Source organism: Manacus vitellinus, unplaced genomic scaffold (assembly GCF_001715985.3).
Source record: "Manacus vitellinus isolate BGI_N305 unplaced genomic scaffold, ASM171598v3 scaffold_5_pilon, whole genome shotgun sequence".
In the NCBI taxonomy this organism is placed as follows: Eukaryota; Metazoa; Chordata; class Aves; order Passeriformes; family Pipridae; genus Manacus; species Manacus vitellinus.
In genome coordinates, this window is record NW_021940682.1 from 15,098,694 (window position 1) to 15,115,576 (window position 16,883).

General features: G+C 44.0%; 1 protein-coding gene across 6 annotated transcripts in view; it reads right to left on the reverse strand.

Annotated features, from left to right (window-relative positions):
• RBFOX2 (RNA binding fox-1 homolog 2) overlaps positions 1–16,883 on the reverse strand; it is a 109,382-nt gene that overhangs the window by 47,601 nt on the left and 44,898 nt on the right. For all 6 annotated transcript variants that reach the window (XR_001921685.3, XR_001921686.3, XM_018080298.2 and 3 more), the window contains exon 2: positions 8,074–8,298. Coding sequence is in view for 4 of the 6 variants with exons in the window: in XM_018080298.2 (XP_017935787.1) it covers positions 8,074–8,298 (225 nt within the window). In the remaining 2 variants the exon portion in view is untranslated. The remainder of the gene's footprint in view (positions 1–8,073; positions 8,299–16,883) is intronic.

A 16,883-nucleotide genomic window follows, 5' to 3' on the forward strand; every position in this document is an offset into this window, starting at 1 on the left:
AACACTCCTGCTAAAAGGGATATCTACTATCCACTTTGGAGCCCTGTTAGTGCAATTCGCCAAATCCCATGTTTTCTATGGCTTTCCATGGATTTGGCAAGTGAGCAAACACCCATGCACAAAGTGCATCTTCTGCTGTGTGAATGAGGAAATGCACAGATCTTGAATGGTGATGACAAAAATGTTTTAGTCTTTAAATTTAAATACAGGTTGCACAGGATTGGATCTGCTGTTTCCACAGGGGAGGAAGCCAGGATGTTGTCTGCACTCCTCTCCCATCCATTTGTTCCTAGGCAAAGGGCAGAACTCCTTTCTTGCCAAGGGTGTGATGTATCATGTAGAGTGGCCCACCCAAAAGCACTCACAGCTGGTCCTGCATATGGCAGTGTCATTTTGCATCATGTGAGATGTGTACAGCAAGACAAATGCTTCAAAGAGGAGAAACAATAGAAGGAACAGGGGATTTTGGTACTTTACCTTTTTAACTACACTGAGAGTCCTCAAATGCTTTTCAGGTTTTTACATACCCTGATTTTTCAGTAGAAGTTTAACATTAAATACCTTGTGTCTCTGGATGCTGTAGCTCCCTCATCTCTATGGTCCCATGGTCCTAAGGTAAGATTTGAACTTTCCACCACTATAACATTAGCTCAATACATATGACTACTGCCACACATTCAGCTACAACATAAATGAAAGAAACAGTGTCCTCAGATCTTTCTTTTTTTCCTTTTATAGTTATTCCTTGGCTTAATTCACTAGGAAGGAGATGAAAGGAAGGGCCTGGAGTCTGTTCTAAGGCAGCACATAACAGATGCTGGCAACAGTGCTACTCTGACCAAGCCAGACTACAAAAGCCCGCATTTCACCAAGCGCCCACTCCCCACCTTGACTCCTTCCCCATACGGAGTTTAATCTCTTTCTGGCCTCATGTCAACACTTCACAGTGAAGAAATGGACCTCTCCCTTTGCTATAGACAGTGATTCAGCTCGGAAGGGAGCTAACACACATTCAATGCCTGTCATCAGGCAACACAGAGACATGCTGTGGCAGAGATCTCGCATTTAGGAGCTGTACTGCATTCTCCGTACCTCCTCAGCACAGTCCGTGTAACATATACTGATGCAGGTGATAATGTCATTCATGCCTGCACACGCAAGCTTTGAGCTCTGCTCAAGGTCACTGAGAAACACATCAGAGCTCAGGACACGAGCAGCATGTGCTTTACTTTTAACTACTTGCTGCCTGTGCCCCCATGCCAGCTCCTCCCTTACACCCACCAGCAGTAAGGAAACGCTACGCAAGAAGAGGCAGCTGCAAAGAGAAGCACAGATATATACATGTGCACGTGCCCATGTAAAAGGGGAGGAGGACACCTGGCAACATGAGGGTGGTCTGAAAGGTTTGGGGGCATCTTCCCACCTCTCAGCTGGACTCCTCTGTCCTAACCCAGGTGGTGATCAATTAAATGCTGGGGATTTCTCCGCAGCAGCAGGGAGGATGGGGCTCCAGCACCACCTGAGCTCCGAGCAGATCTCCATCTGCATGGCTAGACGGAGGGCTACCTCCCCAGCAAACCAGACAAGCACCAGTGTGACAGGCTAGCACAGAGATTATTAATACCCAGAACATTCTGTTTACATCTCCCACTTGCTTCTAGAACTGGAACCGCTTCAGGTCCAAGTTAGAGACAAACAAAAAACAACCCCTCGTTCTCTCCCCCAAGAAGCAGGCAGTCCAAAATGCTGTGAATCATAATGAGGAGGTTAAGAGCTATAAATCACTGCAAAGAAAATATTTACAAAATACAAACTGTAACTAATAACTATATTTAAAAGGGGATTTGGGTGGCTTACAAAATCTAGGAGACAGCCTGTGCTCACTCCACTGCTCCTAGACCAGTCTTGAATTCAAAAAAACCCAAAACCACACATCCAACCTTGGTTGGATCAAGAGCTTGAAGGACTCTGGAGACAAGGACTGAAAGCTACAAGTGGCAGAAGGCAATCTTCCCATTGTGAAGCAGAGTGCAGATAATGTGGAAAACTCTCTGTAACTTCTAGTGAAGAACCTGTGTCAAAACAACCAGTCATCCACCAATGAACAGACGCCCACTGAGCAGGTCTGGTGGAAAAACGAGTGAAGAATTAGGCTCTAGACACAAGATCACTTTCCTGCCCCAGCACAATCTACTGAAGTCAGACTGAGGTCCTACACATCCAAGAGCAAAGGCCATGGGAACTTTGGCTGCTTAAAAAACTCGTTTAGCAGACAGAAGACCACAGGGCTAATCATCATCTTTCAACAGCAGTAAATATAGTTTTACAATTATATCCATGCACTTGATTTTTCAGAGATGTCAGCAGCGTTATATTAAAAAAAAAACACGTTTGGGCTACTTACAGGCACAATTAACTATTATCCAAAGTACTCTGTATGCCAAAAAACCAGACAAAAAAATGCTAAGGACATACCAAATTACTTCTGCAAGATTTTTTTACTATTTTCAGTATAGTCAGATGAATTCAGGGCATATTTTTTCAATTCTTAGTTACCTATTTTCAGACACACTGAAGCTTAAGTAATTTTGTTCACTTTCCTCATTAAAAACATACCTCACAGAACAAAAACCTAACATAGGAAAGCACACAGGAAACTTTGCTATCTCTCCTGTACATCTCTGATTTGTCAGGTAACACTTTCAATCTAAAGGTGGATATTTCTAATGGGATTCACTTTTTCTTTTTTCTCCCCACCTTTCAATGAAGTGGTGAAATGGAGCCCCCCAAAACGCCTGCTCTGCTGGTCACAGCCAAACCCTTTGTCAGCAGTTCCAGCCCATTCCTCACAAAAGGATGCCCTTACAAGGTGAAAGAAACAGTAAGATTTCCCCAGCTAGTAGTCAACCCTGGACCATTCCATTGACAGTGGCAGAAGAACAGTCACACAGTGACAGACTTCAGATCCATCCAGCCCATTATCTTCTTTCTAACAGCAGCCAAATCTGTGGAAGAATGGAAGAATGCAAGAACAGGGCAAATGTTCACTGGCTTTTCTCTAGCAAGCTAAGCCAGTTGATGTCATAACTTGCAAAGCACGCAAGTTGTGGATAAGAGTTGCAATGACAAGTTCTTCATTATATGAAAAAAAACCCAAGTAATAAAACCTGCTTTTTTTTTCATACATGGCACCCAGTTATTTCATGTGTGCATCCTAGTAAGCGAAAATGGGAAAGTTCCCTGTTTTAGTTCCCTTACCATCCAATATTCTGTGTGCTTGTCATATGCCTTCACTCCTGTCAGCCCTTTTTGTAAGTGAAGATTTCACTTCTTTTCATAAAGAACCTGCTACATTCCTTTCATCATCACTATTATCCTTCCCTGTACTACTGCTAGATCTGCTACAACCTTTGAAAGATACACAGAAGTACCACAGCTGTATACTCTAACATGATATGTGCTGATTTATTTCCCATTTCTCATTTTAAAACCACCTCACTAGACACAAGTCTGCAAGTGCTGACAATAATCTGCCTTGTACTCAGAATAATAAAATAATCTGCCTCATATTCAAAGAAAACTCCTGATCTTAAATGTCAGGGTTTGCAACCTCAAGACAGCAATTTCTAGGTTGAGGTGGCCAAACAATCACCAGCCAACTACTTATGTGAAGATAGTTCTTCCTCGTGTCCACCTGCTCAGCAGTATCAGAAAATAACTGAGGATATTCATTAAACATATTCTTCACCTGAAATACCTCACATGAGCAATTGCTTTAATTACTAAAGGGATGAAAAGTAATTACAGAGGAAAATTCTGCAATCTCAGTCTAGGCAAGAAATACCCAAGGGAAAGTCATCATTATAACATCATCCATGTGTTGCAAAAGCCAGTTGAGGAATCCTTGGTGCCGTTGGCTCCCTTCCATCTAAAGTCTTGCTAGATGTACAGGGCACAGCCAGACGACCAAGCACCTTCCCTGCCTTGGTTTTGAACATGACACGTATGGGTCTCCCACCACAGATGCGTCTCCTTTGAGAAACTGGAAAGTCGAGATCCCTTTATGGTATAGTGGATGAGTTAAGCATGTTCCAGTACGACAGCACATCAAGAAGCCGAGGCACGACGGTCTGCAATTAAATAATGCTTTATATTGGTTCATGACAACGTAACATCAAGGCAACAGCACCTGCCATTTTCACGCAAAATAATTTACATAAACTTATTCCTCTACTTCCGTATCTCCAGCTGCATTCCATAATTTATACAGACATACAGATTCTTCCCTCTGACATTAACAAGAGAAACAAGTTGAATAATCAGCTCGCAGTATTAAGTGCATTGCATTTACTATCAAGCAAGCTTTTTTAGTTCAGCAGATGATTAATCTTCCCTCTGCGGGTAGAGTACCAGGGGATGCAGAGAGCTGACAACTGCTCTCGGCTTCTGGCCATGCTCTCCATACGCTTACCTTGCAACAACAGCATTTGCTGGATCCCTCCAAGAGCTGCTCTAATTCATTAACCCAGCAAAAGAATTGGACAGCTTTCTGCCAGGTCAGTGAATTAAAGTGGCTCACGTAAGGAATGCCAGAGCCAGTAAATAGGAGTGGGAGTTTGCGCTTGGAGCCAGATATCTCTTTTCTGACAGCAGTGAATCTTTTAGATCAGCTCAGCTGCCAGAGGTACTGCAGCCTAATTAGCATCTCCCCTTGCAGCTAACTATGCTGGGTGTCTCCATTAGGGATAAGAGCACTAAAGTAAACCAAGAAGGGGGAAGGGGGAAAAAACCAGGCGACCCAGCACTGTAAGCAGTGAAATGCAGAGTGTCAACTGTTTAAGAGACAGGCTGCAACAGGCAGACCAAGTAGACCAAATATGGTCCGGTACCTCAGTCTATTTTTAATCCAGTTCTTTCAGCTGTGCTTTGGGACAGTATCAAGAGAAAGGACAGATGCCTGGAGATGAAGTATGAGAGATCTGCATGCCAGGCAAGAAACAAAGCCCCACAGATGAGGCTTGATCCTAAAATAAAAAAAAGATTCTAAAATATGAAGTTGTTTGTATTACACTACCTATTGTGTCAATTTCTTTTCCATGTCTCTGTTCTGAAAGCTCTGAATGCTTTCCACTACACTCACACTGCCAGAACCAAGCTCATCCTTAGCTGGTGACACCAACCAGTCGTTCCCCTTTGCTCAGGGCTTTTAGACTGCATAGGAAGGCATGGACTTTGACTCTCAGAGTTTATTTTACGTAAGTTCACTACTGATCTTTGACCTCAGGCTTCCAAATCACTGTCTGTTAACTCAAACACCACCGCTAATTTCAAATCATTCAATCTGACTCACCCACAAGAATCTGCCAAGTTTCTATGAAAAGGTGCTCCGACCTGGTGTGTTAGGGACCTTGCTATAGACCCTTTCACACTGCTGTGTAGCATCTTACCAACGAGATTAAATTGCCCTTTTCATGAGGGACCCCTAAGCCACCCCATGTTCTTTGTTACTTTGGCTATTATCCTAAAGGCTATCAGCCTGAAAAGCAGGAAGGCCCCACCATCTGACCACACCTTTTGCTATCTCACCCTGTCCCGCCAACTGGACCAAGCACAGGCCTTGTTCTTAAAAGCAAGCAGGGAACTTATCTGTCTGGTTGAATGAATTTCTGATTCATCCCATGGGAGCACAGGCTTCAAGTCAGCAGCTAGAAAACCTACTGGCTGTTTGGTCTGGGGTATCACCTTCACACAAATGACAGCAACTGTGCTTGTCAGTCACAATAATGAGAGGGAAGGCTCATACCTCACCCCTGATGACTTTTCACTCTATTCAAGTTAGCACTTTTGTTTGAGTAAGATAACAAAATGGTGAAAGGAAAAGATACCTTAAAGCATAGCAGTCTAGTCCATATGGACTGAACACGTGTATCCAACAAGCAATAACCAGTGCATGTCATGGACAAGGTGCTTGACATTACCTGTAAATGTTTAAGGTGAAATACCCAACCTGTTCTGCTGTATATTTTAATAGCACACTTTAGCCTGAGTAACTACTGAGCCTTTTTCCTTCCCCTAGATCCTACATCATTAATCAGCATACTGAGATGGAGAAAAGTTACATGGAATTACATCCCAAGGCAGCCCACAGAATAAAAATAACTTCATACAGAAGAAGTCCTCTACAAAAAGATAAGGGGACTTGGAAGATCCAGGATGTAGTGGATGTGAAAGCGGCATGTGAAAGGCCCTTGGTTGAGGCACCTTCCCCCCTCTCTCTCCTTGGATTTCTTTATGTGCCACCATCTGGGATCCTTTGGGCTTGATGAGTCCCAGCCACAGCAGTCACAGCAACACTGTGCCCTCACCCTTTCCCAGCCAGCTGTGGCCCTCGAGCCTAACTCTGCACGCTCAGCTCACACATCTTTAACCACATCAAATGGTCACACCAGATGTGCCCACCTGTTTCCAACAGCCAGTACAAGTGTTGTGTGTTATTCAGCCTGTTTCTTGGATAAACCCCTGCCAGTCAGGCTCCCTCTGCAGACTCCTGGCAACACCACTGCCTCCCAGCAGTCTCCCAGCAACACTCCCTCCGCACAGATGGGCTCCCAATCCCTCCTCATAGGCTAGCCACACACTGTGGGCTCCTTGGAGCCAGCTTTAGTTGATAAAACACAGAGCTCAGCCCTGCAGAGCCACCGAGATGGCTCCTAATATGGAAGAGAAGCAGGAAGGTTGGCAAGAACTTACATTCAAGGTCAAGAGTCACATCATTTCCATTAAAAAGAAATGCTCCTAAGCTCTGGACAAGGATGGCAACAGCAAAAACACATGGGGAAAACCACTGCCCTGTTTTATTCCCTATTTCCAGCTTCCCCATCCAACCAGCAGTGCTTGAGAAAGTTGCTTGCTGGAGACGGGCAGCCCAAATCTTACGGCTTGGAACGACATCGGACAATCTGGTGCTAAAACGATGACTTGCATTTCTGCACACTGCACCAGCTCTAAGTTTTATTTCCTGCCTGACCTCTTCTCATCTACGTTTGTGTTTACAGAGTAAGGCACTCAAAGTTCCTTTTACACACTATCAGTGTGCCTTACAGGGTTTGTACTCTTTTGCTTCTCCAAGATGCTGAAGTTGAGGCATTCCCAGGATGGAATCAAAGATATCTTCACAAAGTCATGACCAATAGAGCCAAGCCACTGCAGTGGAGCAGAGGCACACACCGGGAACTGTGCACACTTGAGCTGGCACTATCAGTTCTTCCAACTGTTGGCACTGAATTCATTCAGTACTTACCAGGGAAAAAAATAATCTCTACAAGCCAAACACCAACTACAAGTAAAACTGAAAGCATTAACAGATTAAATCCGCCCCTGAGCGCCGAAGGCTCTCACCATAAGGCTCTTTATTAGGAAGTTAAGTCTTAACAAGTGGCTTAAGGGGTGGATAAAGCTTTTCCTGGGATAATCTGCCAGCATGTTGCCCAGTGCCAGTTCCAGGCCATGGGAAGAAGAAAGCAAAAATACAGAAGATGCTAAAAATCTTGGTTTGGCAAATGGATGACCAGTAGCTAAAAGCTCCTCTCCTAACTTTGCCCTCTGAAGCTCCCTGCCATCTTCAAAAAGTCAAATAAAAGTGATTTTCTACTCTGGTAGTTTCCTGGAAACAAAACCACATTGGGATTACACTTAAAATGCATGTGCTCACCCTAATTCTGTGTACCATCAACCTTCCAGAGTTTGCCTCCATCATGTTTATTTGAACCATTTGCCAATTAACACAAAGTTATTAACACTTTTATAAAAGACTGTCTTTGGACAACACCGCCACGGTAACAACATCATGATTTCAAATACTTTCCTTTTTTTTTTCTTTGCAGACACCAATTCACAAGGGGAAAGATGGAAACCTAGTAATGGAAGGTCAGAAGCCATGTTTTGTTTATAATTCTCTCCTTTTCAAGTCTACTGCTGATTTGCCTTATACTTAAGAAACAGCAATGCAATCAATGTCTGCTTTTCCCCAAAGCACTGTGCTGCTCTCCTGGCCCTGCACCCTTGTGCACTTACTGCAAGAGATCCGTTCTGCGTGCTGGCCGTGTTCGTGCTCTGCTCTCCGTGCGGCTGCGTGCTTCCGTAGAGTGTCAGATTGTGCTCGCTGGTCTGGCCTGCATAGTCCTGAGTGTGTGGCACCCCGTACTCTGTGGGAATCCCATTCTGTGGGGGTGGCGGAAATGGGATTGTGGTGAATGGCTGCACCATTGCATCAGGAGTTGCTGCTGGCTCCTGGTTACCCTGAAGAAAGGTAAAGGAGAAAACAGATTTATACTACAGAAGATAGATCGAAACGTCAGCCCGAGAAACAACACACGTGTACATGTGAACATCCCACCCACCATCACCATAATATTGCACAGTCTTCTATTACCTGTTCTATCAGAAAGAGCATGCCTTACTCCTCTGAGCCATGACACTGTTTTCTTAATCTTTTCAGAGCAACTTTTTTGCTAATGGCTGGTGCATGGAGAAAAAATTATGGGGTTTGCAAATTGCATACCCCTGTGATCTCACACAAAGCTTTACACACAGTAAAGCATTATTTTGGAAGGGGGAAGAGACACTGAAACATTGGAACAGAGAAGGAAACACAAAAAGAAGATCAGGCTTCTTTAATATCCCTGAAAGTACCGTAACTGGGTCCATCTCCTCCAGCCTGACACTCATTGCTCTGCTCACAAGCAAGCACATCATGTGGTTCAGAGCATGACTCTTTGTTATGTTACAGTAATAAAAAGTTTACTTTTTCAAACCCATCTGTGCAGATGCCCCCTTCTTTGCTCTGGCAGCACTGAGTACACAGCACAGGTGCTCAGGTATCAATTGTTGGAATATCCACTTTCCTGCTTGCTGGCCACGCAGAAGACACCAAGGACCTGTAGGGAACTGAGTTGAGACTGCAAGCCTGGAGCACACTCGCTCCTTCCCGTTCCTGAGCATCCCTGCTATCACACAAGACATTAATCACCCACTCCTCCCTTAGCTTTGGGTATCCCACAGAGACCTCTGTGCTAGGATAGTGGGCTTTTTAGAAGCTTTTAGCACTGTCTTAGATGTTGCTGACATCAACCAGATGACTCAGAAACAGAGACCTGACCATGCAAAAGAAATCCCAAAAAAACAGTAAAAAAATGTTACACCATCATGTCAAAAAAACCCACAATAAGCAAACAAAAAAGCATGCAGCTCTGCAGCCTCTGCAGGGATCTCACCAAAGGGGGAGCAGGGAGCTGCATTCAGCCACCTGGGGTGAAGGAGAACAGCCTTGACATTGAAGCCCAACCCTGGGAAGCCCAGGCTGCTGCACTGCTCCTACTGCTTCATCGCCGCAGCAGAAAAAAAATCCACAGAAAAGATTTATGATAGGAGGGCTGTTTGATTTATGTGCATGTCAACAGACTGATCCTGATTTTAAATTTTGGCTGCTGTTCCAGCCCTGGGTCCTCCCCCATAAAGTCCGGAGGTGCTCGAGCCTATTCTAACACCAGCATGCTTAAATCAATGGAGTAAAAGCGAAACAGACCTTATCCCAGGGGTAGGAAAGGCAGAGTGGGAATTACCAGGCAGCCTTTCAGCAAAGAGCGCGCAGGACCTGACAGACCTCCAGTGAAGCTGGACAAACCTCTAATTCCTTTTATCAGCCTACCTGCAGCTTTCCCTTCCGGGCGAAGGAAACAATGATAAACGCAGCACACCTCCAGCCAGCACCGGGTCATTCAGACACTGGCTGAATCCCAAATTTGCTCTGACATTAGTCTATCTGGTCTGCCTCCCCTGGGGGCCACGTGGCCACACGCTCCTGCAGCTGGGGAGAAGGAGAGGGAAGGGCATTCAATACCACTTAGCAGAGCCAAGCTAAAGCCTTGGCCTGCACCGGGAACGGACCGTTTCATTAACTCAAGTGCAGCCACTGCAAAGCCTTGCTGCCTGCAGAAACACAAAACTCTGCAGCCTTATCTGAGAAAGAAAAATCCAGGCACGCACGCCAGCCACGGCCAGTGCTCAGTTCCTTGCACGCACTCCCCCAAGCCGTTGCAGCCCTGCGTCGTGTGCTCGCGGGTCTGCAGGGGTTTTTTCACACACCAAGCACATTTTCTGAAAGCAGAACAGGATTTTTTAGTTTTCTCCCCCAAAAGGAGGGCAGTTCCACCAGCACTCTGCTTCTGCTCATTCCTTTGCCATTCTCAGCTTCAAAGCAAGGCACTTCTGACTCAATCTAAACTCACCAAGATCTGCAGAGCTGAGTTCTGAAACGGGAGGCAGGAGAGGCAGAACGATGGCTGTCCCACTGCAAACCAGGTATCAGCAAACCCTATCGCTCACTTGCTCACACTGTTTATCCCCTGACATGACAACTCCATTCCGTCCACACACTGTCTCCTTTCCAAATTCTTCTGCTTACAATATTTCATTGTATTTGATTGTCCGTGTGCTACGGCCCACACTGTCTGCCCCTTTCTTACATTTAAAACAGAACTAAATATGAAATTGATTTTTTATTTTAAGTTAAAAAATTGATAGGGTAACCCCAGAAAAGATGCAGGTGCAGAAACTGTTTCCAATTTTCTCAGAACAAGCTAGATTTCCAAGCCAGTAGCATCCCAGATCAGAGGAACAAAATGCTAATTAGCTCTAAACAAAACCTATTCTGCCATCCTCTCTACAGTGCAGGGCTGCTCCCCAAAGGACACAGTCCAGCATCTTGTTTAATCTCACTCTTAGACTACTTAAAATGCCAGCCCATGAACCTTGTATAATCTTATTTTCAGTGGTTTTACCCCTCAGTTAATACTGTTCCCTCCAGTTTAAATGCATTTGAACCTTTTTAAATATTTTCTTTCCCTTCTATTATCTACAAATGCTTGAAGGATGAAAAATGCTTACTCTCTCTTCTGTTGCTTGTGGCATTTTGATAATACGTATTTATTTTGAGTTTAATCACACCTCTCAAGCCAAAATATCCTGGTAACTTTATTTATTACTTCTCTCTGACCTTCCTAAGATTTTCAAAGAAAGGATTTCTGGTGCCAAATGAATGTTTTTAATACCATTGTCACTTCCCCCCCCCTCAAATCACATTAACATGCAAAAATCATATATCTTTTATTACAAATGTATCCTTCATTTAATGTCTCAGGTTATCTGGAGATTTATCACCATTATGTTTGTCCAGGTTTCATCTTCCCATGGAGCATCTGTATCTCAAATTATTTCTCTCTTTATATGATTATGGACATATTTCCCATCTGATTTTTTCTGTAATTTTAATTTCCTTTGGTGCTTCAGAATTACTTTTTTCTCTGTTTCCACTAGTGTCTGCAGAAAAGGACTCCCGATGAGATCTCTGCAGGTTTCACAGCATACTGATATCCTCCAAACCCAGAGGAGATTCTACCTCTTCTATTATTCTGCTAAATTTCAACATTTACACACTTCATATTTTCAAGAACTAACACAGGACACGCACAAAAAAAATCCCATTGATCTTCAAACATAGAATCTGAACTGGTTTCCCTCGTTCTAACCCACCATAGAGAATTCTGCAGTCAGAGGTGCTGCTTCTCATACTTCTCAGGAGGTACAAAGAGCACGAAGAAACCCCAAGTTTTCCAGCTGAAGGTACGTACTTGGGAGGAGAGACTCAACAGAAAGTATTTTGTCCACCCAATCCTGACAACATACCTCACTGTATTGCCAGTCCTGCCTGCTCTAGCCATGAAAATCTCTAACATCTACTTAAATGCAACAAGAAACCCAGATAGGTATGTCCAAGGCAATTACCATCCCCAAACACACACAAGGACACCATCACAAGACTAGGAAAACCCGGCTGCAGCTCCCCCCAAAAGCTAGTGTCGTCTTAAACTTCTGTGAGGGCATGAAATAAATCTTAACTAATGATCAGGAGCAGACAGACACTTCTCTTGGCCACAATGCATCAGGCCAGCAGTCTTCAGGAGGGGAGTGTGATGGACATTTGGTTGCAGGAATAATTGTGGCAATTCCAGATCATCCAATTCCCTCCACAAATTTGTGCTGCCATGCACCAACCACAATAGCTGTCATCCCATGCTCAGTCTGGGAAAGGCTGGTCAGTGCAAGTGGAACTCAGTGTAATTAACACATAATGCTTAAAAAAAGGAAAACACCTCAATAGGATACATGGTAACCTCAAGTTCCAAAAAGAAGTAATTCCTGTGTTTGCTATTCATTCTGTTGCTCTACTCCCACATTCATTCACATCAGGTGGGAATTCAAAGCAGCCCTTCTCTTGCAGAATGTTGGCATCTGATTCATCAGCACTCAAGATTTCAGAGCACAAGAAGGATATGGGTATTCATCTGGGCTCCCTATTCTCAGCCCTACAAAGGTCTAGTCAGGTCCTTGCAGGTGCCAACTTTCTTCCGTAAGTCAGGGTTTTTCCTACACTGCTCATTACAAATCCGTCCCACATTTTGTTTAAAAAACAAATTAGCTAAAACAGTGACATTCCCTAATGGGGACACATTTCTTAGAGTTTATGCAGCTTTAACTTAATTAACGAACTTTGTAGCTCCAAGCTAAGCAGAGGAATGATAAGTAAATGCACGTAGTGGTAACTTGTGGAAGGGTGGGAACTGGAGATGATGTCTCAACAAGGAGCAAAGTGGTTCAGCAAATGCAACATAGGATGAATTCTTTCAGCAGACAGCAGGTGGTGATCCAAGATCACTGCACTGGAGCGCCAAGAGCAAACACCAGAAATGCACACAAAGGCCTCCTACTTCCATAAAACTGTCAAAGATCAGTGAGTTTTGTGAAGGAGTGGTTTTGTTTTGCTCATTAGAGAAACGGATGTAATTACAGGAATATGAAAGGAGCCTTATAGCAATGCAGGTCCAGATCTCTTCTGTATTGGTACACCATAATATGCATATTTAGTAAAGCATAACCACCCAAATAAAAATTATTAACCTGGTAAAGCTAAACTGGTACAATTTCTGTACAGACATGGCAAACTGCCACGAGGTAACCCATCTGAGCTATCCATAACCCTGCAATGAATCATAAGCATCACAGAAAGGTGCAGAGAAATGGTACAGCATATAAACACCAAATAATCTCTTAAAAATGCCTTCGAACTCTGCTAACCCCCAAATCACTGGTATAGATGTGAGTATAAGCCTATTAGTGGAATAGGGTTTCTAATAGGTATATCTTCACTGAACTAATTTTATGAAACCTTGAAGCAACTGACTTGCAGCTAAGGGAGGTAATTAACCTGTTTGTGAAGACCAGAGTGTTCCAGCCTACACTGTTTGCTCTCCGCACTAACCTAATCCCTTTCGTAAACAGCAAAAATGTTTGTAGCTGGGATCTGAAGAGCCTGGCACGACGGTTCAACCTGGAGCCACTGCCCACCCTCAGCCCTGCGTGAAGGGGATCCCTGTAAGTGAGGGGGATGTAGGTACCACACCGTCTCCTTTCTACAACCCAGCTCGCAGCCTCGTGCCAGGGATGCAAATGTGACACACAGCTCTGGTACAGGAAGCAAAGCACTGCTCCCCAGCTGTACACAGGCGAGAGAGAAAGGGTTTACAATACAAGGCTCCTGCTTAGGAGCAAAAGAAATAATAATAATAAAAATAATAATCGGCTGGGGATTTTTTCCCCCTCCCCTTCTCACAGGCGAACAAAAAAGCTGCCCTAGTAGGGTCCTCTTCTCAGCCTCTTCCAACACAGTCTCCCTTCCCAGTTCTGAGCTGCAGGTTCAGAGACGATCTGGTTGGAGCTGTCACCATCCCACCTCCAGCTGTGCACTCCTGCCCTCTTCTCCCTGCCAGCCTGCCCAGTGCTGAGCCCTTTCAACACATATCCCAGGGGAAAAAAGAAAAATTACTCACTTTTTGTTGTCAGGTTAGTTTTGTTGCCACTTAAGAGTGCTGAAATGCCTTGGCAAGGAGCTAGAGGAGAATCAGAGCCAGAAAGGACAGGGGGTGGAGAAGCTGGGGAGGGAAGGGCCATGGGCACCAGCTCTTGGATGAGCTCAGGCTGCCAGGGAACTGCAGTCTCCAGCATGCATTAACCCTCTCCCCAGGCAATCCCACAATTTGCCCACTGATAACAAGCAATTTCTTCACAAATGGGAATAGATACAAACCAGCGTGAACAATGCTCCCCAGACACACCCGGAGCTCCAGCATTATCGCTGCCAGAAAAACAGAGGCTGGGGCATTTCATTACACCAAAGAGGAACCCCACCCTACACTGGTAGCTCTCACAGCACATAGAACCTAAGCTTTAATTCTTTAATTTTTAAAACTGTGCTTTTGCTCTTTAGAGCCATGAGGATGCTCAAACACAAGGGAAAGTGATGTACAGGATGATGAAGTGATGGCTTTCCAACTCCCCAAACACCCCAAACCAGTGTCTTGGCCACGCCAACCCTGCAGATGCCCACAAACACCATATGAGCTCTCTATATAAAAATGCAGCAGTAACAGTTCCTCCATCATGGCCATTTCATTACAGATTAGCTTCTGAATGGGAAGAGTGGGTAAAATGCCTACAGAAAGGAAATCTGGAGGTGAAAAGCATATATACAAAGGATATAACCATCTCACATTCATCTCTGTACAAACCTGTTCCTGGATTCAGAGGGGTATGTGACCCTAACCTGACACCCACAGTCCATGCTACAAAGGCATTTCTGTAACTCCAGAGAGCAAGACTGGCACGTCTGTGTGTCTGGCGACCGAGACTGATAAAATCAACACTCTTTCTTGGTGTGGGTTGATCATAAAAGCACCTTGAAGAGGATCACGGTAATAAGAAGTTTTGTATTTCATCTGCACATCTGGAGCTTGATCTTTGTTTGATCTACAACACACCACTGGGGTAACAGAAAAGGATGTTGGATTTTCACTTTACTACCATGGGCATAAGAGCAATTCCTCCTGAATCCTCCTAAAAGCAGGGCTCTATCTGTAGGTAGTTCTGCAAATGTCTGCTGGACTTTTATGCTAGTTCTGTTAAAACAGAGAAGAGTTCATATGTATTCCTTTCTTTTCTTTTTTTTTTTTTTTTGTAATTTAAATTGGATGTAATCATTTCGGAAATGCTTTTTGCATTGGGTTAAGTTAAGCCTCAATAAGCTAATCTTGCACCAAAGGGAAAAAAAAAAAAATAGATGCCTGCACTCAAGCTTGCACCTAGCTAACCATTTAAAGGCATGTTTCCTTCAATTTCCTGGTGCAAGCTTGCACTAGATTATCTAATCTTGCCCTTCCCTCTCCTAGATATGTAAAGCAAAGGAAGAACAAGTTATCTTCCAATACACACTCTATCATTCCATGCCACCAAAAACTGTTCTGTAAAATAAAGCAGCTGGCCTTTTTTTTTTTTAATGCATCTAAGAACTTTATAGAGAAGAAGTTCAAGCCCCCTTCTGTAAGAAAGGATAAAAGAAAATTATAGTCTTATCTTACTCTTATACACAGGAAGCACTCACTCATCCCCATGCTACCATCATGTCCACTAATGGCCAACTTTTACTCTATCGCTCTGCACAAACACAGGCTCTCAGTGCTGAATGCATACACACTTGGTAAGAAGCCCTTGGGCAACCTGCAAAGAGGCTTCCTGTTGGATACAGCCAAAGCTTTAGAGTTATGCAACATTAATAAGGCCCAGGGCCACATCTACTTACCAGCCTGAAACACAGCTTTCAGATTTTAAAAAGCACTGATTTCTGCTCCTGAAATCTACATTATTCCCCATTCAAAAAAAAAAAAAAAAAGTTAAATGTTACTAGCATAAAGACATCCCAACAAATGCTTTCAATCAATTCACGCTCTCTGGGGTTGATTAGAGAGAATTGTGCTTCAAGAGACGACACTGGGGTCTCAACATCTGTTTCCATTCCATATTAGGAATGAAACTACCTCTGAGAATTATTGGGGAGAAGGGGGTAGGGGTGTGGAACAAAGGAAAAAGTCACCAGGATGGATATATCTTCAGCAACAAAGCCAGCAAGTAAGAAAAAAGCTCAGGCTCAATTTTTTGTTCCAGATTGGTCCTTTAGCACCTCTCCTGGCTGTATTCTCCCCACCTCTGCAGCATTCCAAGTGACTGTTTTCCACTTCACATTCATAGTCAAACATTCTTGGGGGAAAAAAGATTTCCGTAAGATGACTAGCTTTCAACAAATCAGCATGAAAATAAAGTCTCAAAATACTACACATCTAGTCCTATGTTAATCCAGCAGGCACCCAGAGCAGCAGAAGCATGTCCCACACAGGGGAGATTACTCTACCATCAGGAAAAGGCGCTTAAGTTTCTTCTGTCAGACTAGAATTCAAATGAGTCACAGCTAAGAAACAGTGTGCTGCAGATGTGTCACGTATGTTTAATCCAAACTAACTGTGATTAGCTATTCAGCAGATTAGCAAACCAATCACACTTTCAGCTGCATGATTGCAGATCCTCTCTCAGGGAAGCAGAGGCCAGTGGTGGGGAAGGAATGTGCTAACTGCTCTTTCAGGAGTGTTCCATGCTTGCATCAGGGTATATGGGCACTCATGTACATGACACTTTAAATGGCACAGAGGATTTTCCCGTGCTGGTTTTCTGCCTTACTCTCGATGCTAACCAGTGGTTCCTGGTGCTGCTCAGAAAAAGAAGGGCTACAGAATATGAAAATATAACAGGGAAGAAAATCCCACCTGGTGCCATGGTATCTCTTGACCATGCTGTCAGGGTAGTGTCACATCTACTGTCACCTCAGCTAATTCTGCAATCAGATTGCTCGCTTCAGACAGCTTTGTTTCAAGGAAGACAGTAAC